This window comes from Heloderma suspectum, chromosome 4 (genome assembly GCF_057233095.1).
Source record: "Heloderma suspectum isolate Gila_16-S chromosome 4, 16-S_ref, whole genome shotgun sequence".
NCBI classification, from domain to species: domain Eukaryota; kingdom Metazoa; phylum Chordata; class Lepidosauria; order Squamata; family Helodermatidae; genus Heloderma; species Heloderma suspectum.
Window position 1 is genome coordinate 307,891,159 of NC_139461.1, and position 24,332 is coordinate 307,915,490.

General features: G+C 46.8%; 1 protein-coding gene across 2 annotated transcripts in view; it reads right to left on the minus strand.

Annotated features, from left to right (window-relative positions):
- Positions 1-19,701, minus strand: part of PRPF6 (pre-mRNA processing factor 6) — a 39,408-nt gene extending 19,707 nt beyond the window's left edge. For both annotated transcript variants that reach the window (XM_084854407.1, XM_084854408.1), the window contains exons 1-11: positions 19,444-19,701; positions 15,269-15,437; positions 14,782-14,900; positions 14,509-14,587; positions 13,479-13,655; positions 11,689-11,844; positions 11,258-11,352; positions 10,328-10,484; positions 8,911-9,073; positions 3,513-3,631; positions 2,509-2,727 (exon numbers count right to left, since the gene is read on the minus strand). In XM_084854407.1, coding sequence (XP_084710533.1) covers positions 2,509-2,727; positions 3,513-3,631; positions 8,911-9,073; positions 10,328-10,484; positions 11,258-11,352; positions 11,689-11,844; positions 13,479-13,655; positions 14,509-14,587; positions 14,782-14,900; positions 15,269-15,437; positions 19,444-19,649 — 1,659 coding nt within the window. In that variant the 5' untranslated portion in view covers positions 19,650-19,701. The remainder of the gene's footprint in view (positions 1-2,508; positions 2,728-3,512; positions 3,632-8,910; positions 9,074-10,327; positions 10,485-11,257; positions 11,353-11,688; positions 11,845-13,478; positions 13,656-14,508; positions 14,588-14,781; positions 14,901-15,268; positions 15,438-19,443) is intronic.
- Positions 19,702-24,332: the final 4,631 nt, after the last annotated feature.

The following is a 24,332-nucleotide window of genomic DNA, read 5'->3' on the forward strand; positions in this document are numbered from 1 at the left end:
TTTTTGCATGCTGCCTGCGGTTGCCCAGCTTGCCATGGTTTGTTGTGTCAAGCAAATCCAGGCAGCAGGGGTTGTTTGATGGTTAGACAGCCCTCAAATGACCCTATAACAAATCATGGGTTATTGGCACCCAGCATGACATGACAGCCCCCACTGGTAAATTAAGCCACGGTGGGTTGTCGTGTCATGTGAACCAGGTCAGTGTCTCTCCTCACACCAGACAGGAATATTACATTCCTCAAAATTCGCATGACACACTAAAGCAGCGGTTCTCAACCTGTGGGTCGCGACCCCTTTGGGGGTCGAACAACTCTTTCACAGGGGTCACCTAAGACCAGTGGAAAACACATATTTCCGATTTTATTTTTAAGTCTGGCAAAGTTCTAATGATGCAGCGCGAGTGGGGTCAGCTGTTGTTGGTGTATGGTGCCAGTTGCTTAGAAACTCCAGGCCCTGCTCGGGCATTCCCTCCCCGGCAGCGGGACTTGGGCGATGAAGTAATAGCCAGAGAAGAGGGGAGGGCCTGCAATTGAGGAACCGAGTCTCTGGCCCGCCCAGCCGGCAAAGGAGGCGCTGGCGGCAAGAAGAGCAGCCGGTGATGGCATCTACCGCGTTAGCCTCTTTCTGGACCGAGTCCAGGCCGAGCGGAGGGAAGAGAAGGGCCGGGGGCGGCGGCATCAGATCTTCTGCCAAGCGCACGTGCCTATGGGAAATGCCGCGAGGCCCTCGAGTGAAGGACGAGGCGTGTGAAGAGCGCGGCTTTTCCCGCGAGCCTCAGGGGCGTGGGGTCGCGGCACGTAGCACCCGTGAGCGACAGCGCCATCCCGCGCCGGCTGAGAACGGGAGCTGCTCTCCGCACGAGCCGGGCTTTCTCTTCTTGCCCCACGTGCGGAGCCGGCTGCTGGCTGCATGCATGCAGCCCGAGCAGGGCTTCTTGCAGGCAGGGAGGTGCCTTTCCAACACCCGGCTGCCGGATCCGCTTTCTCCCTGGGCGCCTCTGGAGAGCGGGTGGAGTCCGGAGCCACTTCGGAAGTATCAAGTAGCAACGAAAATAATTTTGCCACTATGAAGTCGCAACGAAAATAATTTTATGGTTGGGGGTCACCACAACATGAGGAACTGTATTAAAGGGTCGTGGCATTAGGAAGGTTGAGAACCACTGCGCTAAAGCAAAGCAAATGTATGATCAATATTTACAGATAAATAACTTCATTAGTTGTTTGAAAAGCAAGCGTAGTGTAGTGCTTTTAGCACTGGACTAGGGCTGGGGGCACCCAAGTTCAAATCCCCATTCAGCCACGAGGCTCACTGGATTGACCTTCGGCCAGTCACTTTCTCTCAGTCTATTCTACCCATTGGGATGCGGGGGGGCAGAGGGGGCAGAAGCATGTGTACTGTCTTGAGAAAGGCAGAGTAGAAACAAATGCAGTAATAACCTTTAAAAGGCTAAACATTTTCTAAAAGGAAATTACACAATCACCTTTCCGGTGAAAAGGATCACAGGCTGCAGGACTGGGAAAGGCCTCTGAATCATGGAGTAGACAGCCCTAGGAAAGATGGCCCTCTTTCAACCCCTTGCCCCACACCTGCCCACTAACTGGGGGAGGGGGGCAGAAAAGGAAGAGAACTAGAGAGAAACGGAGAGGAAAGGGATGGGGGAAGTGGGGACACAGAGGTGGAGAGGCCCCATAGAGGTTTACGAGTGCAACATCTAAGAATTTATTATTGGTACACGTCAGCATTTTTATTGCTCCAATTGGTTTTATTATTATTTTTGTACCTTGGGCTATCTTAGGAAAGGAGACCAAGAACATAAGAAAAGCACAGCTGGATCAGATCAAAGATCCCTCTGGTCCAGCATCTAACAATGCCCACCGGATGCCTCTGGGAAGCCCACAGGCAGGGCATGAAGGCAACAACTCCCCGACATCCACTGTTTGCCTTCCAGCAACTGGTATTCAGGGGCATATCCCAGCTAACAGCCATTGTTGGACTTATCTTTCATGACACTGTAGAATCCCCTTTTAAAGACATCTAAATCATGGGCTGCAGGCAGCACCTCTTGTAGCAACACATTCCATATATTAATTATGGTTTGCATGAATGATTACTCAAAAGCAAGTCCCACCATATTCAATGGGGCTTCATCTCAGGAACGTGTGCATGGTATCGCAGTCCAATAACTTTCTTTATAAATATGTACTGTTTACCAGTCCTCTGCCATTGCCCTCCCTGCATCCCATTTTTGGGATCTCTCCTGCCCTTTCCCACCCTGTCCATCTCAGGTTGACTCCAGAAGAGTAACAGCTTTAGTCTGTGGTATCTTAAGGGCCAAAACATTTATTGTAGCCTGAGCTTTCAGAGGCAGAACATGAAATGCACTGGGACCCATTAGATATTTTCTGCATCTGCTCAAACTACTCTGGGCTACACTGTTAACATCAACCTTGAGCACAGATTATGGTCATTCATAAGTAGGGTTTCCAAACAGAAAATCCAAACAAGCACCTGGATCCACTGCTCCCGGTTTATTTCCACCCCATTTGCCCTTAATGAGGTGATGGCTCGGTCAATGATCTTCTCCACCATCTGAGTGTTCCCACTGGCCTCCTCAAGTTTGGCAGCTGTGATCCAGATGTGCCTGTCTGTGGGAATGTTCTCGCGGGCCTTGTTTAAGACTTTACGAGCGTTCTCATAGGTTTCCAGCCTTGCCAGGGCAAGCCACAGCTGCATTGCAAGAGCAGAAAGGTTTGACATTAAGGCAGCAGAGCACAAACGTGCCCTCAGATGGATTTGTCCTATTTCCTTCTTTGTAAAACAAAGCAAAAGATAGATTACAAGAACTGAACAGCCAACAGCAAAGTAAGAGTGGAGGGTAATAAAACAGCTTGACAAAAGTTCTACCAATTGACCCCAAAAGTTATTCATTCCGTAGCTAACCAACCCCTTTCTCCACCTCCAGAAAAACCTCACTCCAGAAAAACCATAAAGCCGCCTTGAAGAGCGTACACGCACGCTCTCTCTCTCTCTATCTCAAAAGGAGGGATACAAAGAGAAAAATCCATCAAACACTCAGCTATTCAGCATATCCAGAACCAGCTTCAAACTATGATGAGAGTTAATTAGGGGTAACTTTGGTGCTGAGGCTTGCAGGGAAGAGGGCAATAGGAGCTTGCACCAGAAAGGAACAGCACTGGGAGAATATTAAGGCTGTTCTGGCCCAAGGACTGTTTACAGTTAAACCCTTTTTGAAGTTCAAATGTACAGTAAGCTGTAAATCGAACTGTTTTCAAAAGGATTCCACAATTGGAGCACATTCTGAAAAAAAAAACCCTCTTATTCCCCGTAACTCCAAATCAGTGCAGGTTGCCTTTTACATCTCAAAACAAGATCGATGTATGTTATTCATCACCAGTACAGAACTCAATTGAGAACTTTCGGCTCAGGCCTAAACCTTCTGGGACACCCATCTGCAGGCTGCAATAAAACATGGAAGAGATTTGCCAACTTACTTCCACACTGGTGGGGCAGCATTCCACAGCTCGACTAAGCATTATCCTGGCATCTTCGGGCTCTTCCAACTCCACAGCTGCCTTCCACAGGCGGACAGAGTTCGGAACATGCTCTAGTGCTAGAAAGGGAAACAAAAAGACAGTATATGTTAGGGGGGGGTCTTACCAAGGACAGAATAATGCCCTGGATATGGCCACTAAATCAAGCTGTAAATTCATCACAAGGAAATAAACTCCAGAGGATGTAGGTGAGCTATTAAAAACTAAAAGCAAAATTGTTAGTAGCAGACTAGATAGTGCTACTAGATTTGGGGCAGAGGGGGGGAGAGACATGCAGTTAAGAACATGCCAACCTTCTACAATCTAAAGAAATCGGCTTGGCCCATAGGGAAGTACATACAGCCCTCCAAACACCAGGTAATATTACCTGCAATTTGGGTTCTATTGATTCTGTAGCTTATAGTTTCTAAAATTCATCTCCAGCTTTCTTACTGTAAGAACTCAACCTTATAAGAGTGTCAACTGATGCAAGAGGTAGATGTGAATAGCAACTGACCTTTGTATTTTCAAAAGGGTGACTCAATTGCTCATCTATGCCTCTGTATAATCTGAGAAGGCTCAACCTAATCTAATTAGCCTGCAGAGGCTTCCTCCATTACCATCTGAAGACTTAGAGCTGCAGATAGATAACATCTTCCTCTCCAATTTAAAAACATTTTGCTTCATTTTAACATCCTGCCTGAGGAAGAGTTCTGTAGAATTCAAGAAAGCGCAACAAAACAGTATGAATCTTGGCTGGTTCTAATAAAGGTACTATTTCTCTCTTCCTGTTGGGAACATTTTTCTAATGGACGAACACATCTAACTGTTTTGCTTTTGAAAATACTTGTGGGCAGGTTAAAGGACACTCTTCCAAAAAACAATCAATACAGTGTCCCCCAAACAGATTGTTTTGGAAAAAATTTCTTAAAATGAGAAAAGCCTGACTTTAATGAAGTAAAAGCTGCTGAGCCCAAGTATTTTCTTCTTTGGTAACCCAATGCAAACTCTCCATTTAATAACAAAGGAAATTTTGAATGCCATCTTGCCCAGTCACAGAACCCACATTCATGGCAGATCTGCAGGACCTCCTGTCTAAAATGGTTACAAAACAAAATGAAGCCCCTTTTTATTGTGTTTGGGTAACCTTGAAAACTGACAGCAAGTGTCCCTTTATGGACAAGATACATCACTCACCAAACGAGGGTCCACGTTTTGATTTGCCATCGTGAAAGTGCCACTGCCCTTTAGAGACCATGACAAATGACCGGCCCTCTCCCAGCCTTGAAGCGGATGCAGAGGTGGGCTGGGATCGTTCCAGCAGTTGCATGCTGATCCCTGCTCACATACACACACATCCTCTAAGGTTGGAAGGCTGGGGGTGGTTTGGCTGCCGCGTTGCCAATATGCCCAGAGCCTCTTGGCTATAGAACTATCAAACCGGCAAGCTCCCTGCTACCCTTTCCTGAAGCGAACAGGGGTAGAGGAGCATACCTGGCTGTTGCACAGCCAAGGTACCTAGAGCATCTCAGCTGTGAAGAGTTTAATCCCTGGTTGAGCAGGGATTTGAATCTGTCTCTAAGATTCAAGCCTACACAAGCCTCTTCACCAAATTAGATGCTGATCCTTTAAATCAGAAATACTTTCACCCCCAAATGAATTATCCTGATGAACCAACTCACCCCTTACGCCAGCTCAATTTACATGTTATTAATGCAAAAAGGGAGTGAAAACTGGAAGCTGGTGTAAGAGACTTCCTGATTAATTTGGTTATTTGTGTTGTTGTTTTTCTCTTGCTGGGTTTCACGGTGTGACAATATGGAAAGAGCAAGTCTCGCAGTGGCAGGCTTACACCCCCCACTTGTCTGACAGACAGCCTGGCAAGAGGCAACCCGAGGGGCAGGGGCCATGAAGCAAGAATGCACCCCAGAATCCCCTAGGCCAGATTCATTTCAGCCGGAACAGCAGCATGAACAGCACTAGTCAGTTCCAAAGCATCACGTGAGGATCACATACACTTCAAATTGGGCAAGATGCCCCGTGCACTAAATGCATACTTTGAAGTACATGCCAACTTCATACATCCTGTCCCTGCCTGGCCATCTTCAACTTCACTCTTCTATAGCCCCCTGCCCTCAAGAGGGGAACGAGGTGAGGAGTGGCAGGAACTGGAGGAAGCAGAAGGGAGAAGAAAATGGCAGCCCATGAGGGGCAGGATTCAGAGCCAGATCGCTAGTCCATCCTATCCATTCCATTATTATTTTTTTTAAGAGGGGCAATCCTTCCATGTGCTTATATGTGTTTTCCATGAGCAGGAAGAGAGTAAATGCTTTAATAATAAAAGAAAAATAATGACAAAAGAGCTGTTAGAAGCTGGCTGGCACTTTAATGCAACAACAAGCAAGACATCTGCAATAGCGTTCAAGCCCATTCTTAAAATGTCAAGTTGGTGCCGTGTCTTTAATTACACCCACAACAGCCCATGAAAGATAAAGACAGCATTATCCTCGGGCTTTGAGGCAATGGAGGATACTTCCTGAAAATGTACTGTGACAACATTCTGACTAGTTGGATGTTAACTGCCTTCCATCATGCTTGTAGATGCAGCAGGGGGTTCTCCCTGAGCTCCCTAAATGCATAATGACAGGCCCCGATGGTCTGAAATGTTGCTCAGCAAGAGCCAGCTTGTTCTTGCAATGAGAGCTTTCAATTTCCACACATCAAGACAAATGCCTCACATGCTGTGGTGGTTGTTTGTCATATACAGCATCACACTGAGCCAACACAAAATGAAGAAAACTACGATCACCAGAACAACGCCATCTAAGAGCATTACCTGGTATGTACCTTTTTGGGAAATAGTAGCTTAAGCCAACAAATATAAGAACTCTCAAGAGAGGTAAAGGTAGTTACTGAGGGGCCTGGACCAATCTCTTACAACTGTAAATAAATGATCAGGAGCGCATTACGAGATCAAGTGCTCCCTCCCTGGAACAAACAGGGGCCAACAACAGCCAGTGGATTCCAGGGCTGGCCATTCACCTCAATAAGGTCAAGAGATATGCTGACACCAGTGGAGGCTGGTGGCTCCAATGTCAGTCAGGCGTTAAATCCGCTCCGGGTTTCAGCCAGAACTCTAGAGGAGCTCTCCAAGGAGCTCTGCCCCCTGGATAGCTCCTTTAGAGTTCTGATTGAAACCTGGAACAGATTCACTGCCCACTGAAACCGGAGCCACCAGCCTCCACTGGTTGACACCAATGTTGACTATGCTTCAAGCTAATCAAGTTCCCTGCTGAACCATCACTGCTGGTTAGGAAACCTGGTCAAGCAAGGAACCTGGCTATCCTCAACTACGATCAAGAGATAAGCATCAGCTCTTGAGGAATCATGTGGCAAGGCTAACTTTTAGATGGCCTAACGACAGGGCCGCCAATTACAGAAGAGAGGTGGCAGTTTTATGGTTAAGATTTATGTATGCCGTTCCCAGGAGCTTGCTTAATCCTCCCTGCCAGGAAGAACATCTATAAGAACTTTTTAACTGAGGACTACTGCCTAAGCTTGCTTTTTTCCCCCCCTCCTCCCTTCATCTCTCTTTTCCTTTTGTGTCATGTCTTTAAGATCGTAAGCCTGAGGGTGTGGACTGCCTTGTTTTTATTGATTCTTTGTAAGCTGCTCTGGGAGCTTTTCTGGACTGAAGAGCAGCATAAAATTGCTTTTAACATCCAACCAACAACAACAGTATCCCTGTCCACATGATTGGATCATTTCAATGTTATCCCAGCCACGCGACAGCGCCTCTCACAAGTGCAGCTTTCAGCAACAACAGTAACATTCATAGGGCCCTGTAACTCCTTAGAATCACGGCATCCTTAGGTTTAACCCCATATTTAAGGATGTAAAATAACACTGGGTTGGGGGATTTTGGCCAGAAATCAAAATCTCTACAAGTGTTCTTAAATACTTACTGAACTGGTTCACATGTAACAACCACCCATGGTTTAAACAATCCATGAGTTGTCGTGCTTCAGTGGGTGAGCTGCCTCTTGTGTGCCTGCCACTTCCTCTTTTAATCAACAACCAATGATTGGCAGGGTCCTGACATGAGAACCTAGAGCACTGAGTTGTTTAGAGGCTAAACAACACAGCAGTTAACCCAACAATAAACCATGGTTTAACCACTAGTCTGTTTAGCCCCTGAACAGCCCAGCACTCCAGTTTCGCACAAACGGGCTGGCGTGATGCAGGCAATGCACCCACTTTCTCACCCACAGCCCATGAGTTGTTCAACCCATGGGCTCTCATTACATGAGAATTGGCTCCTTGAGACAAATCGCTCTGCTGAAAAACAGAATATTTTTGAACTTAATTCAAAAGTGGAAAAAGAGATCCAGGTTGATCTTTGTATTTGCTCCCCTTTCAAACGCCTACCTACAGCAACCAGAAGCCTACTCATTCACTCACCACAGTAGCCATGAGTGTCACTCCTCCCTCCAGTAAGCACAAAGCTGAACACAACAGGGACAAACCCATGATTCCCCCCTTAGCTCCAAGGTAAGTAGCAGGAGGGGTGGAACGCCAAGGAGAACTCCATCCCTCCTTGTCAGGGAAGGGCAGAAATGGAAGCAAGCCCAAATTTTGGCTAGTTCCCTAGGCCAGCCCAAATTTGTGGATCCCTGTCTGCAACCACGATTTTTTTTTTAAGGAACCACATGTCTAGCAAAAGTAAATTACAAAAGTTATTCAAGGGTCCATATAGGCTGTACAGTATATGCACACCTGATTTAATCCCTTTTTTATTTATTAAAATTCATATCCCAAACATGTTCACCACATAAGTGCTCTCAGGGCGGATGATAATCTCTAAAACCAGAAAGACAACAAAAGCAGCAGTTAAAATCATCCTTCACTGAGAGAGCTGATAAGAAATTGATAGTGACTTAAAAGATCTAATTCCCCTAGGAGAATAATGAGGTATTAACCTGATGCTGAAAGGGCAACAAAGTAGGTGCCAACTGAGCTTCCCTGGGGAGGGCGTTCCGAAGGCAGGATGTCACAACCAAAAAGGCTCGCTTCTCCCTGGTTGTCCCTACTGCGACCCAAGAGGTAGAGGCAACTGGAGGCTCTCTCCAGATGACCATGTCTAATCAACAGACTGGTGTGGAGAAGACAGTCCAACAAGTACCTGGGTCCCAAGTCATACAGGGCTTTAAAGGGAAGCACCAGCACTCTCACTCCCCCCCCTCCCTCCTTCTCACCCCCCCCCCCTCATCCCAGCTAACAGCCTGGCTGCTGTATTCAGAACTACCTGCAATTTCTAAATTGTCTTTAAAGGCAGCCCCCACCAGAGGAGCTCTCTCACCTTTTCGAAGGACCCGCTTCTTTGCTCGAATATCCGTCTCCAACTCAGCTGCTCTGATATAAATCCGGACTGACTGGGGAAGGTGGCGAACAGCTTGGGCCACCACAGCCTTAGCAGTATCCCCAGGCTGCAAGCGTGCAGCTTCCAACCAAACATCTTCGCTCTGGGGAAAACAGAGAAACAGAAGCCAACCACTTATCATTAAAGTGATTAGGGCATTAGGAAGGACACAAAATTGACAGCAGAGATGCCGGTGGGTGTTGAACAGGGTAGGTTTATGAAAAAGGGCAGGGATCAAATAAAGGAGAGATGAGGAATGCAAAATAGAAGCAGAAAGTACAGGGCAAAGGTGCTTTCAAGGGAAAGCAGGGGAAGGCTTTCAAGGAGGAGATGACAAGAAGAAAGCATTGACAGGCAAGGCCCACGGAAGAAAGAACCTACTTGGGATGCCTGCTGGGTCAGACCATTGATCCACCTATGCCAGAATTCGTTTTCCAAAAGTGCCCAGGATAGTTGCTTCTGGAAGTCAGAGCATAAAGGCAACAGCTTCCCCTACTGTAGGGGTGGACAACTTGTGGCCCCTCCAGATGTTTTGGCCTACAACTCCCATCAGTTCTATGCCAGCATAGCCAGTGCTGAGAGATCATGGGAATTGCAGGCCAAATCATCTGGAGGGCCACAAGCTGCTACCAACTGGTATTCAGAGGCACGCTGCCTCTGAACACGAAGGTTCCATTTAGCTATCCTGACTAGTAGCTGTTCACAGGACTCTCCTCCTTCTCCATGAATCCGTCCAATCCCCTTTTAAAAAACATCTATGCTGTTGGCCATCGCCCACATCTTGCAGCAAAGAATTCTACAAATTTAGGTACCTACTGCATGATAAAATAGCTTCCTCTCTGCCCTGAATCACATGTGGATTAATCTGACTGCATGTCCTCAAGTTCTAGTATTTGGAAAGAACAGAATTCCTTTCTTGACATCATGCAGAGTGTAATAGCCCCTCTTGTGTCCCCCTGTCACACCTTTGCCCCCTCAAACATAGAGTGCCAAAAGCTTTAGCCTTCCCTTGCTGGAAAGTCATCCTAGGCAGCAGATGAAGCAAATAACTTTGTGCTGAGCAGAGAGAGGTACAGAATGAATGAATAAGAGATGACAAAGTGGGCCTAGAAAGCAGGACTGAGCACCTCAAATCACAGTGCATTAATGTCACCTCTGACATTTCCCCGAAGAATGTAAAAGGGTGGCCAGGAGAGGGGGCGAAGGCATACAGAAGCAAGTCTGAGGGGGAAGCAATGCAGAGGAAAGAGAGAAAGGTTGTCTTAAGTCACAAGGATCAGGAGAATTAAGTTGCATAGAAAATGACAGCAAACTCATGCAGATATTTATGAGGGAAGCACAGGGAATAAATCCTCACCTTGGGACACATTTCTGTCCCTTTCATGATGAGATTTCGAGCTACCTGCAGTTTTCCCGTCACCTCTTCCAAACGTGCAGAAGCAATCCAGGCTGGTGGATGATGAGGGTTAGTCTCTCGCACAGACTTCAGAAGTAAACGTGCTTTCTTGATGTCACTGGCAAGGGAGAAAATGCACAAGCGAGAACTTAATACCCTCTAATGCCATCACCCATTCAGTAACCATTTTGTATGCACACAACACTTTAGACATCCATTGGGTAATCAATGTTTTTATACATCCAAGGTCAAGATAAACTGTGAGGCTAGGACAGGCTCCAGCAAATGTATTGATAGTGACAGGACTGGAGCAAGGAAAGAAAGGAATTGGGCAAGCAAGAAGACAGTACAAATGTGTGAGAGGGGCAGCAGAGTGAGAGAAAAGTAATGTGTCAGGTGTAAAGCAGTGGGCTAGTGCAGAAGAGATTTAAAAAGAGAATGGGATAGGTTCATATGTGTACACATAAATGGGGACTCTCAGACTGGGCAAAGATGCTCGCTTGGAGGCAGACAACTTGGGCAGAGGCAACTTAATCGTGTGTGCACAGACACCACACACAATGGGCCAGTTTGCACAACACAGCAATCCACGGTGAGTTACTTAACCCACGCAGAGGCTGCAGCACATGCGGCTGCCATTTTGCATATCCAGCGAATACAGTGAGAGTGGGTTATGCATGGGTTAAACAACCCCCACGTAACTCTAGAACAGACCAGGGGTTATGCAAGGGTTGCTAAACCTTCACATAATCCCCACCTGTTGGGATCGCACAACACGATAACCCCCAAGGGGGGGGGGGGGGATATGCAAAGTGGTGTCTGTCATTTTATTTAAAGATAAATACAATCTAATAGCCAAACCAATGTAACACCCTGTACCCACAAACTTACTTGATATCTCCACCATGTGTGGGAATCATGGAATTCAAGTCAGTGAGATAGCCCTTGGGATCCACCACTGTTTGGCCGCTCACAGAGTCAGATACCTGGGGGAGTTAACCCAATAATTGATTAAATTCACTAAAGTGCTTCACTGGAGCCTCACAAACACAGAAGAAAATGCAAATAGATTTTTTAAAGCTAATTAACACCAGCATTCTTCCCTATCTAGAAAATCCACTCCCCCAAAATACCGCCCTCTACATTCTGAAAACACATAGCCAGAAGAAAAGATCCTGTAAATTAAGGAACTTTACCTCCAACATCCAAACAGCAAAAACTGAGTTTTTTGGAAACCACATTTGGAAGTTCCAGTGGTTTTTGTCAAGCTTAATATGCAACAAAATCGGCAGCTTCCAACGGTGCTTTTTCCTTGGCCTTACCTGGCTGAGCCGCATGTCCATCAAGGTATTCCTAGCTTGTCCAATCTTTCTCATGTCCAGCTCACCTGTCCCAGGTGTCATCAGCCCAGGTGTCATTCCTCCTGGATAAGGAGTGTTTAAGCCCCCAGGATAGGGAGTGTTCAGACCACCAAATTGCTGCAGGAAAAAAGAAATGGGTGCAGAAGAGAGAAGAGACCAAATAATTTAAAGTCTCTAGTGCAGAAGAACAAATGTACAACTCTCAGCCACATCTGTGGAGCAGTCCATTTTATAGGGAAAAAAAATGCAAAAAATGCCCATGGTTGTGATAGGAAGGATGGAAATGATGGGGGGGGGGGTATATTGCAAAGACTCCATTGCAAGGCCACCATCAGTGAGGTGAAGGGAAAGTTTTGTTCTCACTGTCATATTGTGCGGTGCTTTACTTTTCTCCATAAGAGTGAATGACAGCTATTCACTTGTTACTGGAGAAAGTAAAGAGGTACACCCACACACATCACAGGAGTGAGGGCTAAACTTTCTCCACACCACTCTTGTCTTCACAATTACCTGCCCAGCCCCACCCCTTCACATTTATAGCCCCATCTTGACTTCAGTTTCATGGTCATGCTGGAGCGTGAGAGAATGCAAAAAACTGGCTTTACAGAGACAGATTTTGCTGCATTACAGACAAAAGGAACAGTAATAACCAACAGAAACAAGACAGTTAAATGGAATATTAAAGACAATCTGAGTGACTGTTTAACAAACTTTCTGAGTTTATGAAATGCCCTAACAGACAAGGGAAGTCAGAGTCATGAAAAACACACTTAACCACTAAGGTCAATACCACTGAGCTCCTTCCATGTACTACAGGAAGTTCCATCTCTAGAGGCAAATCCTTTAACACACCTTGACCTCTAATTTACCTGAATGGCCAAGGTGAATATCAGATGCACAAGCTGGAAGTAAGGAAAAGAGCTCCAGGGTTATTAAGGTATGCTTGCTTCCATTCCAACACATAAGGTGGCTTGCTATCAGGCAGGTGTTTTGTTGTTTATTCGTTCAGTCGCTTCCAACTCTTCGTGACTTCATGGACCAGCCCACGCCAGAGCTTCCTGTCGGCAGTTGCCACCCCCAGCTCCCCATGAGCAACTTAAAGCCAACACACACACAGCCAGCAACCTCACATGGCCTAGTGGTTACTGGAATTTACTATTTCAGACTGCAGGAAGGGGAGTGAGCTTCCAGTGTTTGAATGCTGCTCCATATGAAAACACTATTTCAGGAATAATGGTCCTGGATATTTCAAACATTTTACTCAACTTTTCCATAATCATTCAAGGCAACTCATGTGAAGTAGAACCAATATGACTAAAAACAACAGCATAAACCAACCAGAAAATGTTCCCCTTCCCTTGCGTTAAAAGGTTTTCAAAACAGATGAGCATTATAAAGCCATCTAAAAACTAAGAAGGAAAAACACTAATATACATCTTGGGAGAGATCATTCTACAGAGCCAGCAGTGTAGGAAATTTTTCCATTCTAGAGAGCATTCAAACATGTGATCCCCCCCGATTAGTCTGAAATGATAGACCAGCAAAAGCTGCACCATGTGATCCTTCTGATCATGTTGAAGATTGCTCAAACCTCAGTGAGTGTCCCAACTATTTTAGGTTTGTAGGGGTGAGTGGAGATCAGAATTCAATTACTTATGGTAGCCTTTTGTGCACTAATACAGGAATGTTTCAGATGACTCCACAAACCACTCTCTCAGGTGAACTTGCTTTCACCAATCTTCTCTTCTCACCGTCTGTCGGGGATCTACAGATGTGTGATTCTCCCCTGACTGCAAGTGCTTTGCAAAGAAACTGTCTGGAACAGGAGTCAGTTTCTCATAACGCGGATTCCTTTGGCGCTTGTTCCTTGCGTCACCAACTTCAGGGATGCTTAGCCATTCTTCTTCAGTAACTTCAGCTAGTTTTCTCTACAAAGAACAGACATTACAATACTATAGTTGAAGTCGGCATGTTGAAATCCGCTCACCTGCTTACTCCCTTTCACTACCTCTGGCCACCACGTCTCTTGGCTCTCTGGACTACTGTAACCAGCTATCTACTTCCTTCCTGTCAACAGCACACAAGATTTCTATCTCTAAAAATTGAGAGGTTTTCTGCACCCCCCTTACTTCAACCCTTTGCATTCTCTTTTTCCTCAGGCCTCTGCCTCCTCCAGCCCATTTTCCAACCAGCATGTTTCTACCCTGAGGCAGAAGTTGGGATTGGACTCGATGGTCTTGTAGGCCCCTTCCAACCCTACTATTCTATGATACCCACGGGTAGAACAGAGACTAACCCTTCCTCATTTCAGCAAGTTTATGGACATTGACATTCACATCACATTAGCTCAACAAACAGCAGGGCAGGCGTCAAGGTGACAGATGGAAGACAATGAAATTTGCTGTAACATGGAGATACAAGTCCTTTACACTCTAATCTCAGCCAAATACAGTTTCTTATTCCTAGCAATGCTTTAATGCACAAGTGTTTTATAATCTCTCTCTCTCTTTCATCCACCACCTCGTAATTTATTCCAGCTTTGCAAATAGAGAACAGATGCTTCACGTGCCTTTCCCAAGCCCACCTAAAAAGTCCATTACTAAGGCAGCATTTGATTCCAGGTCTTCTAAGTTGAGGTTCCATCCTTGGCACTAGTCCATACTGATTCAGTAGGTGATATCTAACATATTTAACGCAAATATGTTTTCTCAAGCTGTCAGCCCCACCCCCAGCATTCTTCAATGCCGCCTTTGGAGCAAACGCACACGATTCTCTCCTTACTTTTAGATCTGAGAACTGCTGCTGAATTTTTGGCCGTTCCATTCGGTACTTTTCAATCTCCTCTTTCTCACGCTGTTCTCTAGAAAATAAAGTCAAATGAATCCCCCATTAAAGCATCCAATCCTATTTTCTAAATGGCAAAGAGCAACATTCGACCAAGCATCTAAGCCAGAGAAGCAGCGGCTAAGGCTCCAACGCATGGGCCTCACACAGGCAACACATAAAACCAGTCACCTTAATGACATCTCCCAATGCCGAAAAATCAACCCTTACCTTCTCTCTTTTCTCCGCTCGTCCATCCTTTTATCCAAAGCAGCATAAATTGCATCTGCTTCCTCATCATCTTTTTCATAGGGCCCACTGGAGAACAAACTTCCAGCATATCCATTGAACTGGGAATGAAACAAAATGGCAGCATTAACTGCAAGCACCCCTGTTATCCACTTAACATACTCCACAAAGTAGAGATCCTGCCTAATAAGCCATTTAACAGTAATTTTCACACACACACAAAAGGGGGGGGCTCAGTGGTAGAGCACATACTTTACATGTAAAAGGTCCCAGGTTCAATCCCTGGCATCTCCAATGAAAAGGAGATCAGGTAACAGGGCTGGGAAAGTCCTCTGCCTAAGAGCTTGATGAACCACAGCCAATTAGAGTACAGCATACCAAATGAAAAGAGCCAATGATCGGAGTATAATGCAGCTTCAGACGTTCAGTCCTGAATATCAATAGATGCAACAAGGCCAGAGGGCAATACCTCATCATAATTGGTGTCGTTCAGATCTTCATCATCGTCATCTGCTGCCTGGTTTTTCTTCATCTGATCCCCAACAGTTCTCTTTCCTGGAGGAGCATGACGGTCGTCCACAGGGTCATTCGCATCTCGAGCAGGACCAATATCTGAGCGGGTAGTAAAACCTGTAGCACTAAACAGAGAGAAAAGCCTCCAACTCAGGGCAAGAGAATTCTGACACATTACTGGGCACGGATCCTTCACATCCAGTAGTCTCAGTCTAGGACCCTCCTAAATTCAGGTTTGCAAATAATCACTCACCTGTGGCAAGCAAGAATCACCCATGGGTGACCAGGTAGCAAAGCTTCTGTAAATTAGGAGAGCTGATTCTTTCTTTCCAAAGCCATCAGCCTACCACAAATTAATAATATAGAGGTGTGGGCAAACAGGCTGATTTTCTTTCCTTCTGGGATAGCAACCTTTGCAGACTTAATTCCAAGGCTGCCTTGCTCAAAAACATACAGGAGTTGGCCACATAAGCAACTCGTTGTTGTTGCTGGTTTTATTGTTGTTTTTATGTTTGTACAACTTTTAATATTTTAACTGTTTTTATGTATTTTATTGCTGTAAGCTGCCTTGAAAGGCAACTAAGAAATGTTTTAAGTAAATAAATAAACACTTTCTCAACCACGTGTATGGCCATGATCACAGAGGAAAGTGCTAAGAGTGACCCAGGAGGACACAAGTACAGCCACTGCAATTCCTGAAATGGCAACAGCTGGAAAGTGCTGCCATGATTGCAGAAATAGCTGGTGCCTGTGTCCCATGCACTGTCCAGTTCACACTAACACCTGCAGGCAAGCACACAGCCAAGGCAAGGCCGGGGCTGCTCAAAAGCACAGGACCAGCTCCTTAGAACCAAGCCACAAAACCCTTCACAACTGACAGACTGAGCCATGCTGTTTCATCTCCTCTTCCTAACATGGGGCTTACTCTCAGACTGTAACTGCTGGCTGGCTTTTGCTGAGGTTGCAAGCCATCTGATCACAGATGTAACAGAGTCTCTCAATCTGCAGCTAGCAAGTTGTTCAACTGTATTATATTCCAAATCTACCATGAAGCTAGTGGATATACCATGCTACATCTCTTTTTCACACATACAGAAGAAGCCAAGCCAAAGGCTGCTGTGGTAGTACATAATTTACAATATTTTTATTCGAAGAATTGTCAACTACCCTCCAAAATCATTATATAGAACCATAAGATCAGCAAATAGTTATTCAACTCTAGTCTTTTTTGTGAGCATATAGCTCATATTCACAATCCTTAAAATAACATATATATTTGGACGCACCCCATAATGCATCACAGGAAATAATAATCATGGATATCAAAAGCTAACACATTGTTAATGCTAGCTAACAGAAATGCCTTCCTCCGTATCAGCCACCTGACAACTTGCATTCTTCATCCAAGGGTTCCACTGCCAACAGAAATATAGTGGTTGGGTACCCACAATGGGGTGTTTTCAGCTGTGATGCCCATGATTGGGACCAGCCTCCCAAAGGAGGCCCACCTGGCCCCATCACGGCTCACTTTTAGATGAGCAGCAGTTTAATCCCAGCAAGGTTATGTGAAGCTCCATTCTTAATGTTTTTTACACCATTGCTGCCTTTTAGTTATTTTGGACGCAATCCTATGCATGTTAGGCAGGAAAAACATCCGGCAACTCCCAGCGTCCTCCAGCCAGTCATGGTGGCTGGGGAATGCTAGGAGTTGTAGGACTTTTTTCCTTCTAAACATGCATAGGATTGTGCCCTTCGACTGTTCTGTGGATTTCAATGATAAATTATTACATATCTTCATTCCACTGTAAGTCACCTTGAACAGAGGAAGGCAGGATCTAAACTGCATTAATAAATATATGTTTAATAACAATGTGTTTTAAGAGCAGGACAAGATTTATGAGATGCTCAAGGAGAGGGAACCATCCTTCCCCATCATTTACTCTCCCCCACCCCAACTCAAATGATAGTGAGCCATGTATTAATAAATGTTCTCATAATAACTTCAAAGTTCACCCACTAACTATGAGAGCTGGGAACTTAAGTGTTTCATTTTTGCTGCAATTAAACATCAGAAATTAAGATTTCTGGGATTTCAGTAAAATCCCAGTGTACTGGTCATGTTTAATGAAATCAATACATATGGATACATCTTACTGTATCCATACATAACATTACAGTAAAATAGAGAAATGGACCAGTTTTGATAGATATCTCCAGTTGTTATCCTTCCTGATTTTACCATAATAGCTGCCTACTTGTAATTTAGAAAAATGAAAGTGATCTACAGAGCTTCATGCACTTGCCCAAGTTTTCTACAGGCATACCAAGACTTTCTCAATTTCCCCTCCTGAGCATTGGGGTAGCTTCCAATACTGCACTGGAAGGTTGTGATCATCACGTTCCCTCTGGAAGGTTGTGATCATCACGTTCCCTCCCCCTGCCAAAGCCCTTCTAGAACAGAAAAAAGGCTTTTTTCAGAAAGAAAAAAACCTCAGAGGTGAGGGGAGAAGCTCCTTGCCTATATCTGGAGCTTGTAGCCATCACCTCAGAAATGACAATCTATCACTATACAGTCTTTAAAGTGGCATTTCGAAGGGCAGATTTGAAAAATACCAGATTCAATTTTGAATTTCTTTGATCTCGCTCATTTGTTGCCCTCTAAAACAAACAAAACACCTTTGGGGGTGAGAAGAAAAGTGTAAAACCAAAATGGTGACTTAGATGTAACAACTGCAAACAGGAACATTTGGCTATTTCCACAGCACAGAGATGCTGGAAAGTGAGAGTAAAAATGTGCAGCAAAACATGGTTGCATGACTGTCATGTGTGACAATCTACATGCAAGTTTCACACACTTCTCCCTACATATAAAAGTGGTTTCTGTGCAGGGAAAAAAGATGATTAGCCTAAAGACAACCTGGTGCTTTCCAGATGTTTTACAACGCAATCATCACTGACTGTTGTTCATGCTGGCTGGGGCTGAATGGAGTTGTAGTCCAAAACATCTGGAGGACACTAGATTGCCTACCCCTGTTGTAGATGGTCAAAAAGCCAATTAGGAGAAGCTTAACCCCACCCTTAAATATTTTTTTTATACTGGGTGCATGGTGGTAGTTGTGTTTACTTCTACGCTAATCAATGAATAGCCCCAAAATCCTAGAAACAGTGTTATTTATGTGGCAATAAAAATTTATCAGTGTGGATCTCCTCTCCCAATTTCTCCCCAAGAGTACTTGGTCCCACAAAATCCTCCCATAACCCTCACAGAAGTATCAAGGTATATTTTAGGGGGCATGAATGGAAATCACAACAGTGAAAATTAAGTTCTTCTCTGGTAACATCAATCTGACACAACTGAAGAGGAAATCATATTCAAATAACCTTAAGAAGAGGTGGGTATATGTATAAGGGTTTGGGGAAATGGAGACACCAAGCAGCGGCTGAGCAAAAAGTGGTGCTTCCCCAGCCCACAAAGCTGGGGTGGAAATAAAAAAAGAGCCAAAATGAAACTGGCTTCCCAAAAGACAGTGTACAGGTGCATGGAGGCAAGCATCCTGGGTTACACTGAGTGATGGCGCAAGTGCCACAGGACAAGAGAAAAAGGTCTGTTTCTGGAGGGTAGAGTTGCCAGCCAGATATTTTCTGACCAAGTTACAATTTTCTCCTCTGGGCCCAATTGCCAGAACAGGAGACCGTAAAACCTTTTTTTTTTTTTTTTAAAGAGAGAAAAGCTGAAGGGCAAGTTCTCATCTTTTCCTTATTTTTACATGCATTTGTAATGGTATTCTTGGGGGTGGGGGCCCGTACACAGGCACTCTGCGCATGCTGACCGGGAAACAAAAGCACTCTGTACATGCTCAGAACGACATTAGATCCTTTCAGAGGAATGGGCACCTTGTTTGGCTCGGGAGAGACGCCTGCCGCCAGAGCCTGACTGCAGAACGAGCGAGGGGCAAATCTCTTCCAGGCTTTGAGAAGAGGGGGCGATGAGACGTCACCTTCCCAGAGGGAGTCACCAGGGAAGGCGGCCCAGGTATAACTCGAGGCCTGCGGGGCGGGCGCTCTGCCGCCGCCTACCCGCCCTGCCCCGCCACCCCGCCCAACTCCAGCGCCCTGCCTCGCGTGGCTCACCCGCGGCCCAGGCCCGGCACGTAGCCCAGCGGGGCGGGCATGCCCAAGAAGGGCTTCTTTTTCCTGTTCATGGTGCCCGTCAGCGAGGCCGTCAGGCCCGACGCACCGGCGCCGCTGCCCCCAGAACCCGCCGCGTTCGAGCCCGCCGGAGCGGCGGCGGCGGCGCCCCCCGAGGAGGAGGAGGCGGCCGACGAAGACGCGGCCATGATGGCGGCGGCTGAGGAGACGGCGAGGCGATCGGAAGGCCCGGCAGGCCTCGGCGAGGAGGAGGGGAAAGGGGCCGGGCCGTGAGAGGCCCGCTCCGCCTCCTGCGCTGAGGGGAGAGCGGCTCCGCCCAGGCCCGGCCGCGCCGCCGCCGCGTTCCCCGCCGGCGCGGGCAGGCCGTTGGGTTCCTCCACGCGGCCGTTTGCTCGCCTCTCTCTCGGCCCCTCACACGCCCGGCGGCAGCAGCCTCTCCGGGGTTTGTGTCAGCCGCCTTCAGGGCCCGCTGTCGGTGGCGCAGCTAGGCCCGGGCCTTGGGGCCCCTGCTCGGGGCCCCACAGTACAGGGAGGGCCCAAATGACCCCCCAGAGAACAGCTGGGGAAGAGGGTAGCGGGAGCAAACTCCTGTTTTTCCCCGCAGTCATGGAGGCGCTGTGGTTCCTCAAGCCAGCCCTTCCCCAACCTGGCGCCCCCCAGATGTGTTGGACTACAACTCCCAGCGCAGCTGGTAGCAGGAGCAAACCCCTGTTTTTCCCCGTAGTCATGGAGGCGCTGTGGTTCCTCAAGCCAGCCCTTCCCCAACCTGGCACCCCCCAGATGTGTTGGACTACAACTCCCAGCGCAGCTGGTAGCAGGAGCAAACTCCTGTTTTTCCCTGTAGTCATGGAGGCGCTGTGGTTCCTCAAGCCAGCCTGGCGCCCCCCAGATGTGTTGGACTACAACTCCCAGCGCAGCTGGTAGCAGGAGCGAACTCCTGTTTTTCCCTGTAGTCATGGAAGCGCTGTGGTTCCTCAAGCCAGCCCTCCTCCAGCCTGGCGCCCCCCAGATGTGTTGGACTACAACTCCCAGCGCAGCTGGTAGCAGGAGCAAACCCCTGTTTTTCCCCGTAGTCATGGAGGCGCTGTGGTTCCTCAAGCCAGCCCTTCCCCAACCTGGCGCCCCCCAGATGTGTTGGACTACAACTCCCAGCGCAGCTGGTAGCAGGAGCAAACCCCTGTTTTTCCCCGTAGTCATGGAGGCGCTGTGGTTCCTCAAGCCAGCCCTTCCCCAACCTGGCGCCCCCCAGATGTGTTGGACTACAACTCCCAGCGCAGCTGGTAGCAGGAGCAAACCCCTGTTTTTCCCCGTAGTCATGGAGGCGCTGTGGTTCCTCAAGCCAGCCCTTCCCCAACCTGGCGCCCCCCAGATGTGTTGGACTACAACTCCCAGCGCAGCTGGTAGCAGGAGCAAACCCCTGTTTTTCCCCGTAGTCATGGAGGCGCTGTGGTTCCTCAAGCCAGCCCTTCCCCAACCTGGCACCCCCCAGATGTGTTGGACTACAACTCCCAGCGCAGCTGGTAGCAGGAGCAAACTCCTGTTTTTCCCTGTAGTCATGGAGGCGCTGTGGTTCCTCAAGCCAGCCTGGCGCCCCCCAGATGTGTTGGACTACAACTCCCAGCGCAGCTGGTAGCAGGAGCAAACTCCTGTTTTTCCCTGTAGTCATGGAAGCGCTGTGGTTCCTCAAGCCAGCCCTCCTCCAGCCTGGCGCCCCCCAGATGTGTTGGACTACAACTCCCAGCTACAACTCCCAGCGCAGCTGGTAGCAGGAGCAAACTCCTGTTTTTCCCTGTAGTCATGGAAGCGCTGTGGTTCCTCAAGCCAGCCCTCCTCCAGCCTGGCGCCCCCCAGATGTGTTGGACTACAACTCCCAGCGCAGCTGGTAGCAGGAGCAAACTCCTGTTTTTCCCTGTAGTCATGGAGGCGCTGTGGTTCCTCAGGCCAGCCCTTCCCCAACCTGGCGCCCCCCAGATGTGTTGGACTACAACTCCCAGCGTGGCTGCTCTGGGAGTTGTAGTCCAACACATCTGGGGGGCGCCAGGTTGGGGAAGGGCTGGCCTTAAGGGCACAATCCTATTCATATTTAGACAGAAAAAAGCCCTACAGCTCCCGGCATGCCTCAGCCAGCCAAGTCCAACTGGGGCACGCAGGGAGTTTTAGGACTTTTTTCTGTCTGAACAGGCAGAGGATGACACCCTCAGTGATTTTAGAAGGCGCAACTGCACATGCTCAGTCTTCATTTTATCAGGGTCAGCGAACCTTCGTCGCTGATTAGGAATGTCGTAGCAGTCGGAAAGTTTGGAAGGGGCTTTGGCGGGTGGAGCAGAGAAATGGCAGCGGTGTGCTGCACAAGTGAAATAATTCACTTTGGCCATCTAAAGGAGACCACCAAGTCCAGGGCCCAAATTGCCTTAGATGTATGTATGGCCACCTGCTGTGGCGGGAAAGGTGGGCGATAATTTATTTTAGTTTTTAAATCAGAAAGAAGCAAGCTACTACAGGGGGCAGGGACTCGGAGGGGCTCTAGGGACTGACAGCACAATCCTAAACAAATCTGCTCAGAAGTGAATCCCATTAAGTTTAACGAGGCTGACTTCCAGGTTGCAATCCTGCACCTGTTTGTTTGTTTAGGGTGCAATCCTATCATGTTTAGACAGAAAAATGTCCTACAACTCCCAGCATGCCCCAGCCAGCTGGCTGGAGGGTGCTGGGTGTAGTTTAAACAGAAAAATGTCCCACATGCATAGGATTGCACCATAAGCGTGTTTAGACAGAAAAAGTTCTACTGCTGGGAGTTGGAGGACTTTTTGCTGTCTAAACATGCATATAGCGACACCCTTAATATATATATATATATATATATATATATATATAGTGCTCCTCAGCCAAAGAAGCAGCTCACAAACAATTCGTTTAAAAGAAAAGAAAAAAGACACGACACACAAGGAAAAAGGGGATAGAGAGGGAGGAGGAAAAAATGAAGTAGTTTTTCAGCAGGGATGGTGGAATGGCTCTGTTTCTGCTCTCATCTCTCTCAGTATGGCCTGCTGGAATGGCTGGTTATCTGGAATAACCCCCATGTGGGAATTGCTTCTGAGGAGACATGTATAAAATTGCACTGTAAATAGCTTCCCACTCTCATGCTATCTGTTCGATCATAATGAACTTGTTTATTTTTTAACAGGGATCCTGTATCCGTAATAGAGGCAGGAAATGCAGAAATTCAACAGGTGATGCTTTCCCACATAGGGAAATAATAGCATCGCTAGATCTGTCCGTCTAGTGACTGTGTATGCGTGTGTGCACGCGTGTGTGTGTGTGTACATGTAGCCCACCATCCAGCACCATATATAGCCCTCAGGGCGGTATGCAGCCTGCCCCTGATCTAGCCTATCATTTTGTTTCCAAAATGCCCACAAACAGGGCAGGAAGGCAGGAGCCCTTGCCTGTTATTTGTCCTACCCAGCATCTGGAATTCAGATACACCACCTCTGAACGCGGAGGTTCCATTTAGCCATCCAGGCTAATAGCTCGCTAATTCATTGAACCTCCATGAATTTGTCTAATCCTCTTTTAATACAGTTTAAGCCTAAAACGTCAGAAACTGCCTCACTCACTGATCAGACTATTCATCCATATTGCTCACGATTGTTTACTCCTGGGGTTGGCAACTGTGAAAGGTCCAGAAGGCTTTTTCACCCCTGGACACACCCCCCCTTATGTTGCAACCACTGGGATGCTGTGCAGTTTGCAGGGCACTCCGAAAAAATAATTTTACAAATTATTGTAAAAATCAGCAATTGGATGGATGCTGAACTTCGGCAGCAAGCCACTCCGTAGCACTAAAGGGTTACTTTTAGCTTGTTTGCAAGCTAAATGTGACCCTTTTCACACATAGTAGTGTGAAAAGTGGCAAATTTCTCTCTGAAAATCCACTTGCACTGAATCCAGCGGGGCAGCAGGGGCTGCACTGTGGAGGGGTGTGTGTGTTAATCTATTACTCCCTGACTCTTTTACCTGGAGATGCCAGGTATTGAACCTGGAACCTTCTGTAGCCATGCTTCTTTGAGCTATAGTACCTCCTCACTGAATTCCTTAAGTGCACAATCCTATGCATATTTAGACAGAAATATGCATTCCCCAGCCAGCCATGCTGGGAATTGTGGGAATTGTAGGACATTTTTCTGTCTAAATATGCATCGGATTGCACCCCACGTTAATTGTATGAAGAACTATTTTCTTGTGTTAGACTTGAACCAACCTACTGCCAAGCAACTTGGGTATCCCAAAGTTCTAGTATTATGAAAGGAAGAGAAAAGCCTGTCCTGATAAACTTTCTCCACACCAATTTTTATAAATCTCTGTCATGTCCCTTTTTTCCTAAACCCTTTTTCCTAAACAAAGACGCCTGTAAGCTAAGTGATGGGGAAAGCTGCACCCAATGAATTTATATCATGAAGACACATGAGTCCTACCTGGAAGCTGGCAACTCCTGTGTGCTTATGTCCTTACATAAGGCATGTATTGTACACTTGTGATTGCTTACATCACGGTTGTTTACAGGTTCTTTAGATAATGTTGTGATCCTCCAGTTTTGCTTCTGTTTTTTCAGAGCACTTTCCCAGGTTTTGTTAGAACAGGGAAAATGGGGTATTATTTCTGAAGGTGCTGTTTCTACTGGTGTATTTGTGCTATTCTGCTGTAGCACAGCTCCACCTAGAGGTTATGTAGCAGAAAAGCAGGAAAGGAAAAGCTCTTTGTGTAGAGCTCAGATCTCAATTATGTGACAAAACCAAAAGTAGATACAGCGACTAACAGCCTCATGTAGAAAAGCTCAACAGCACATCTTTTTTTTCAACCTGGTTGTGACT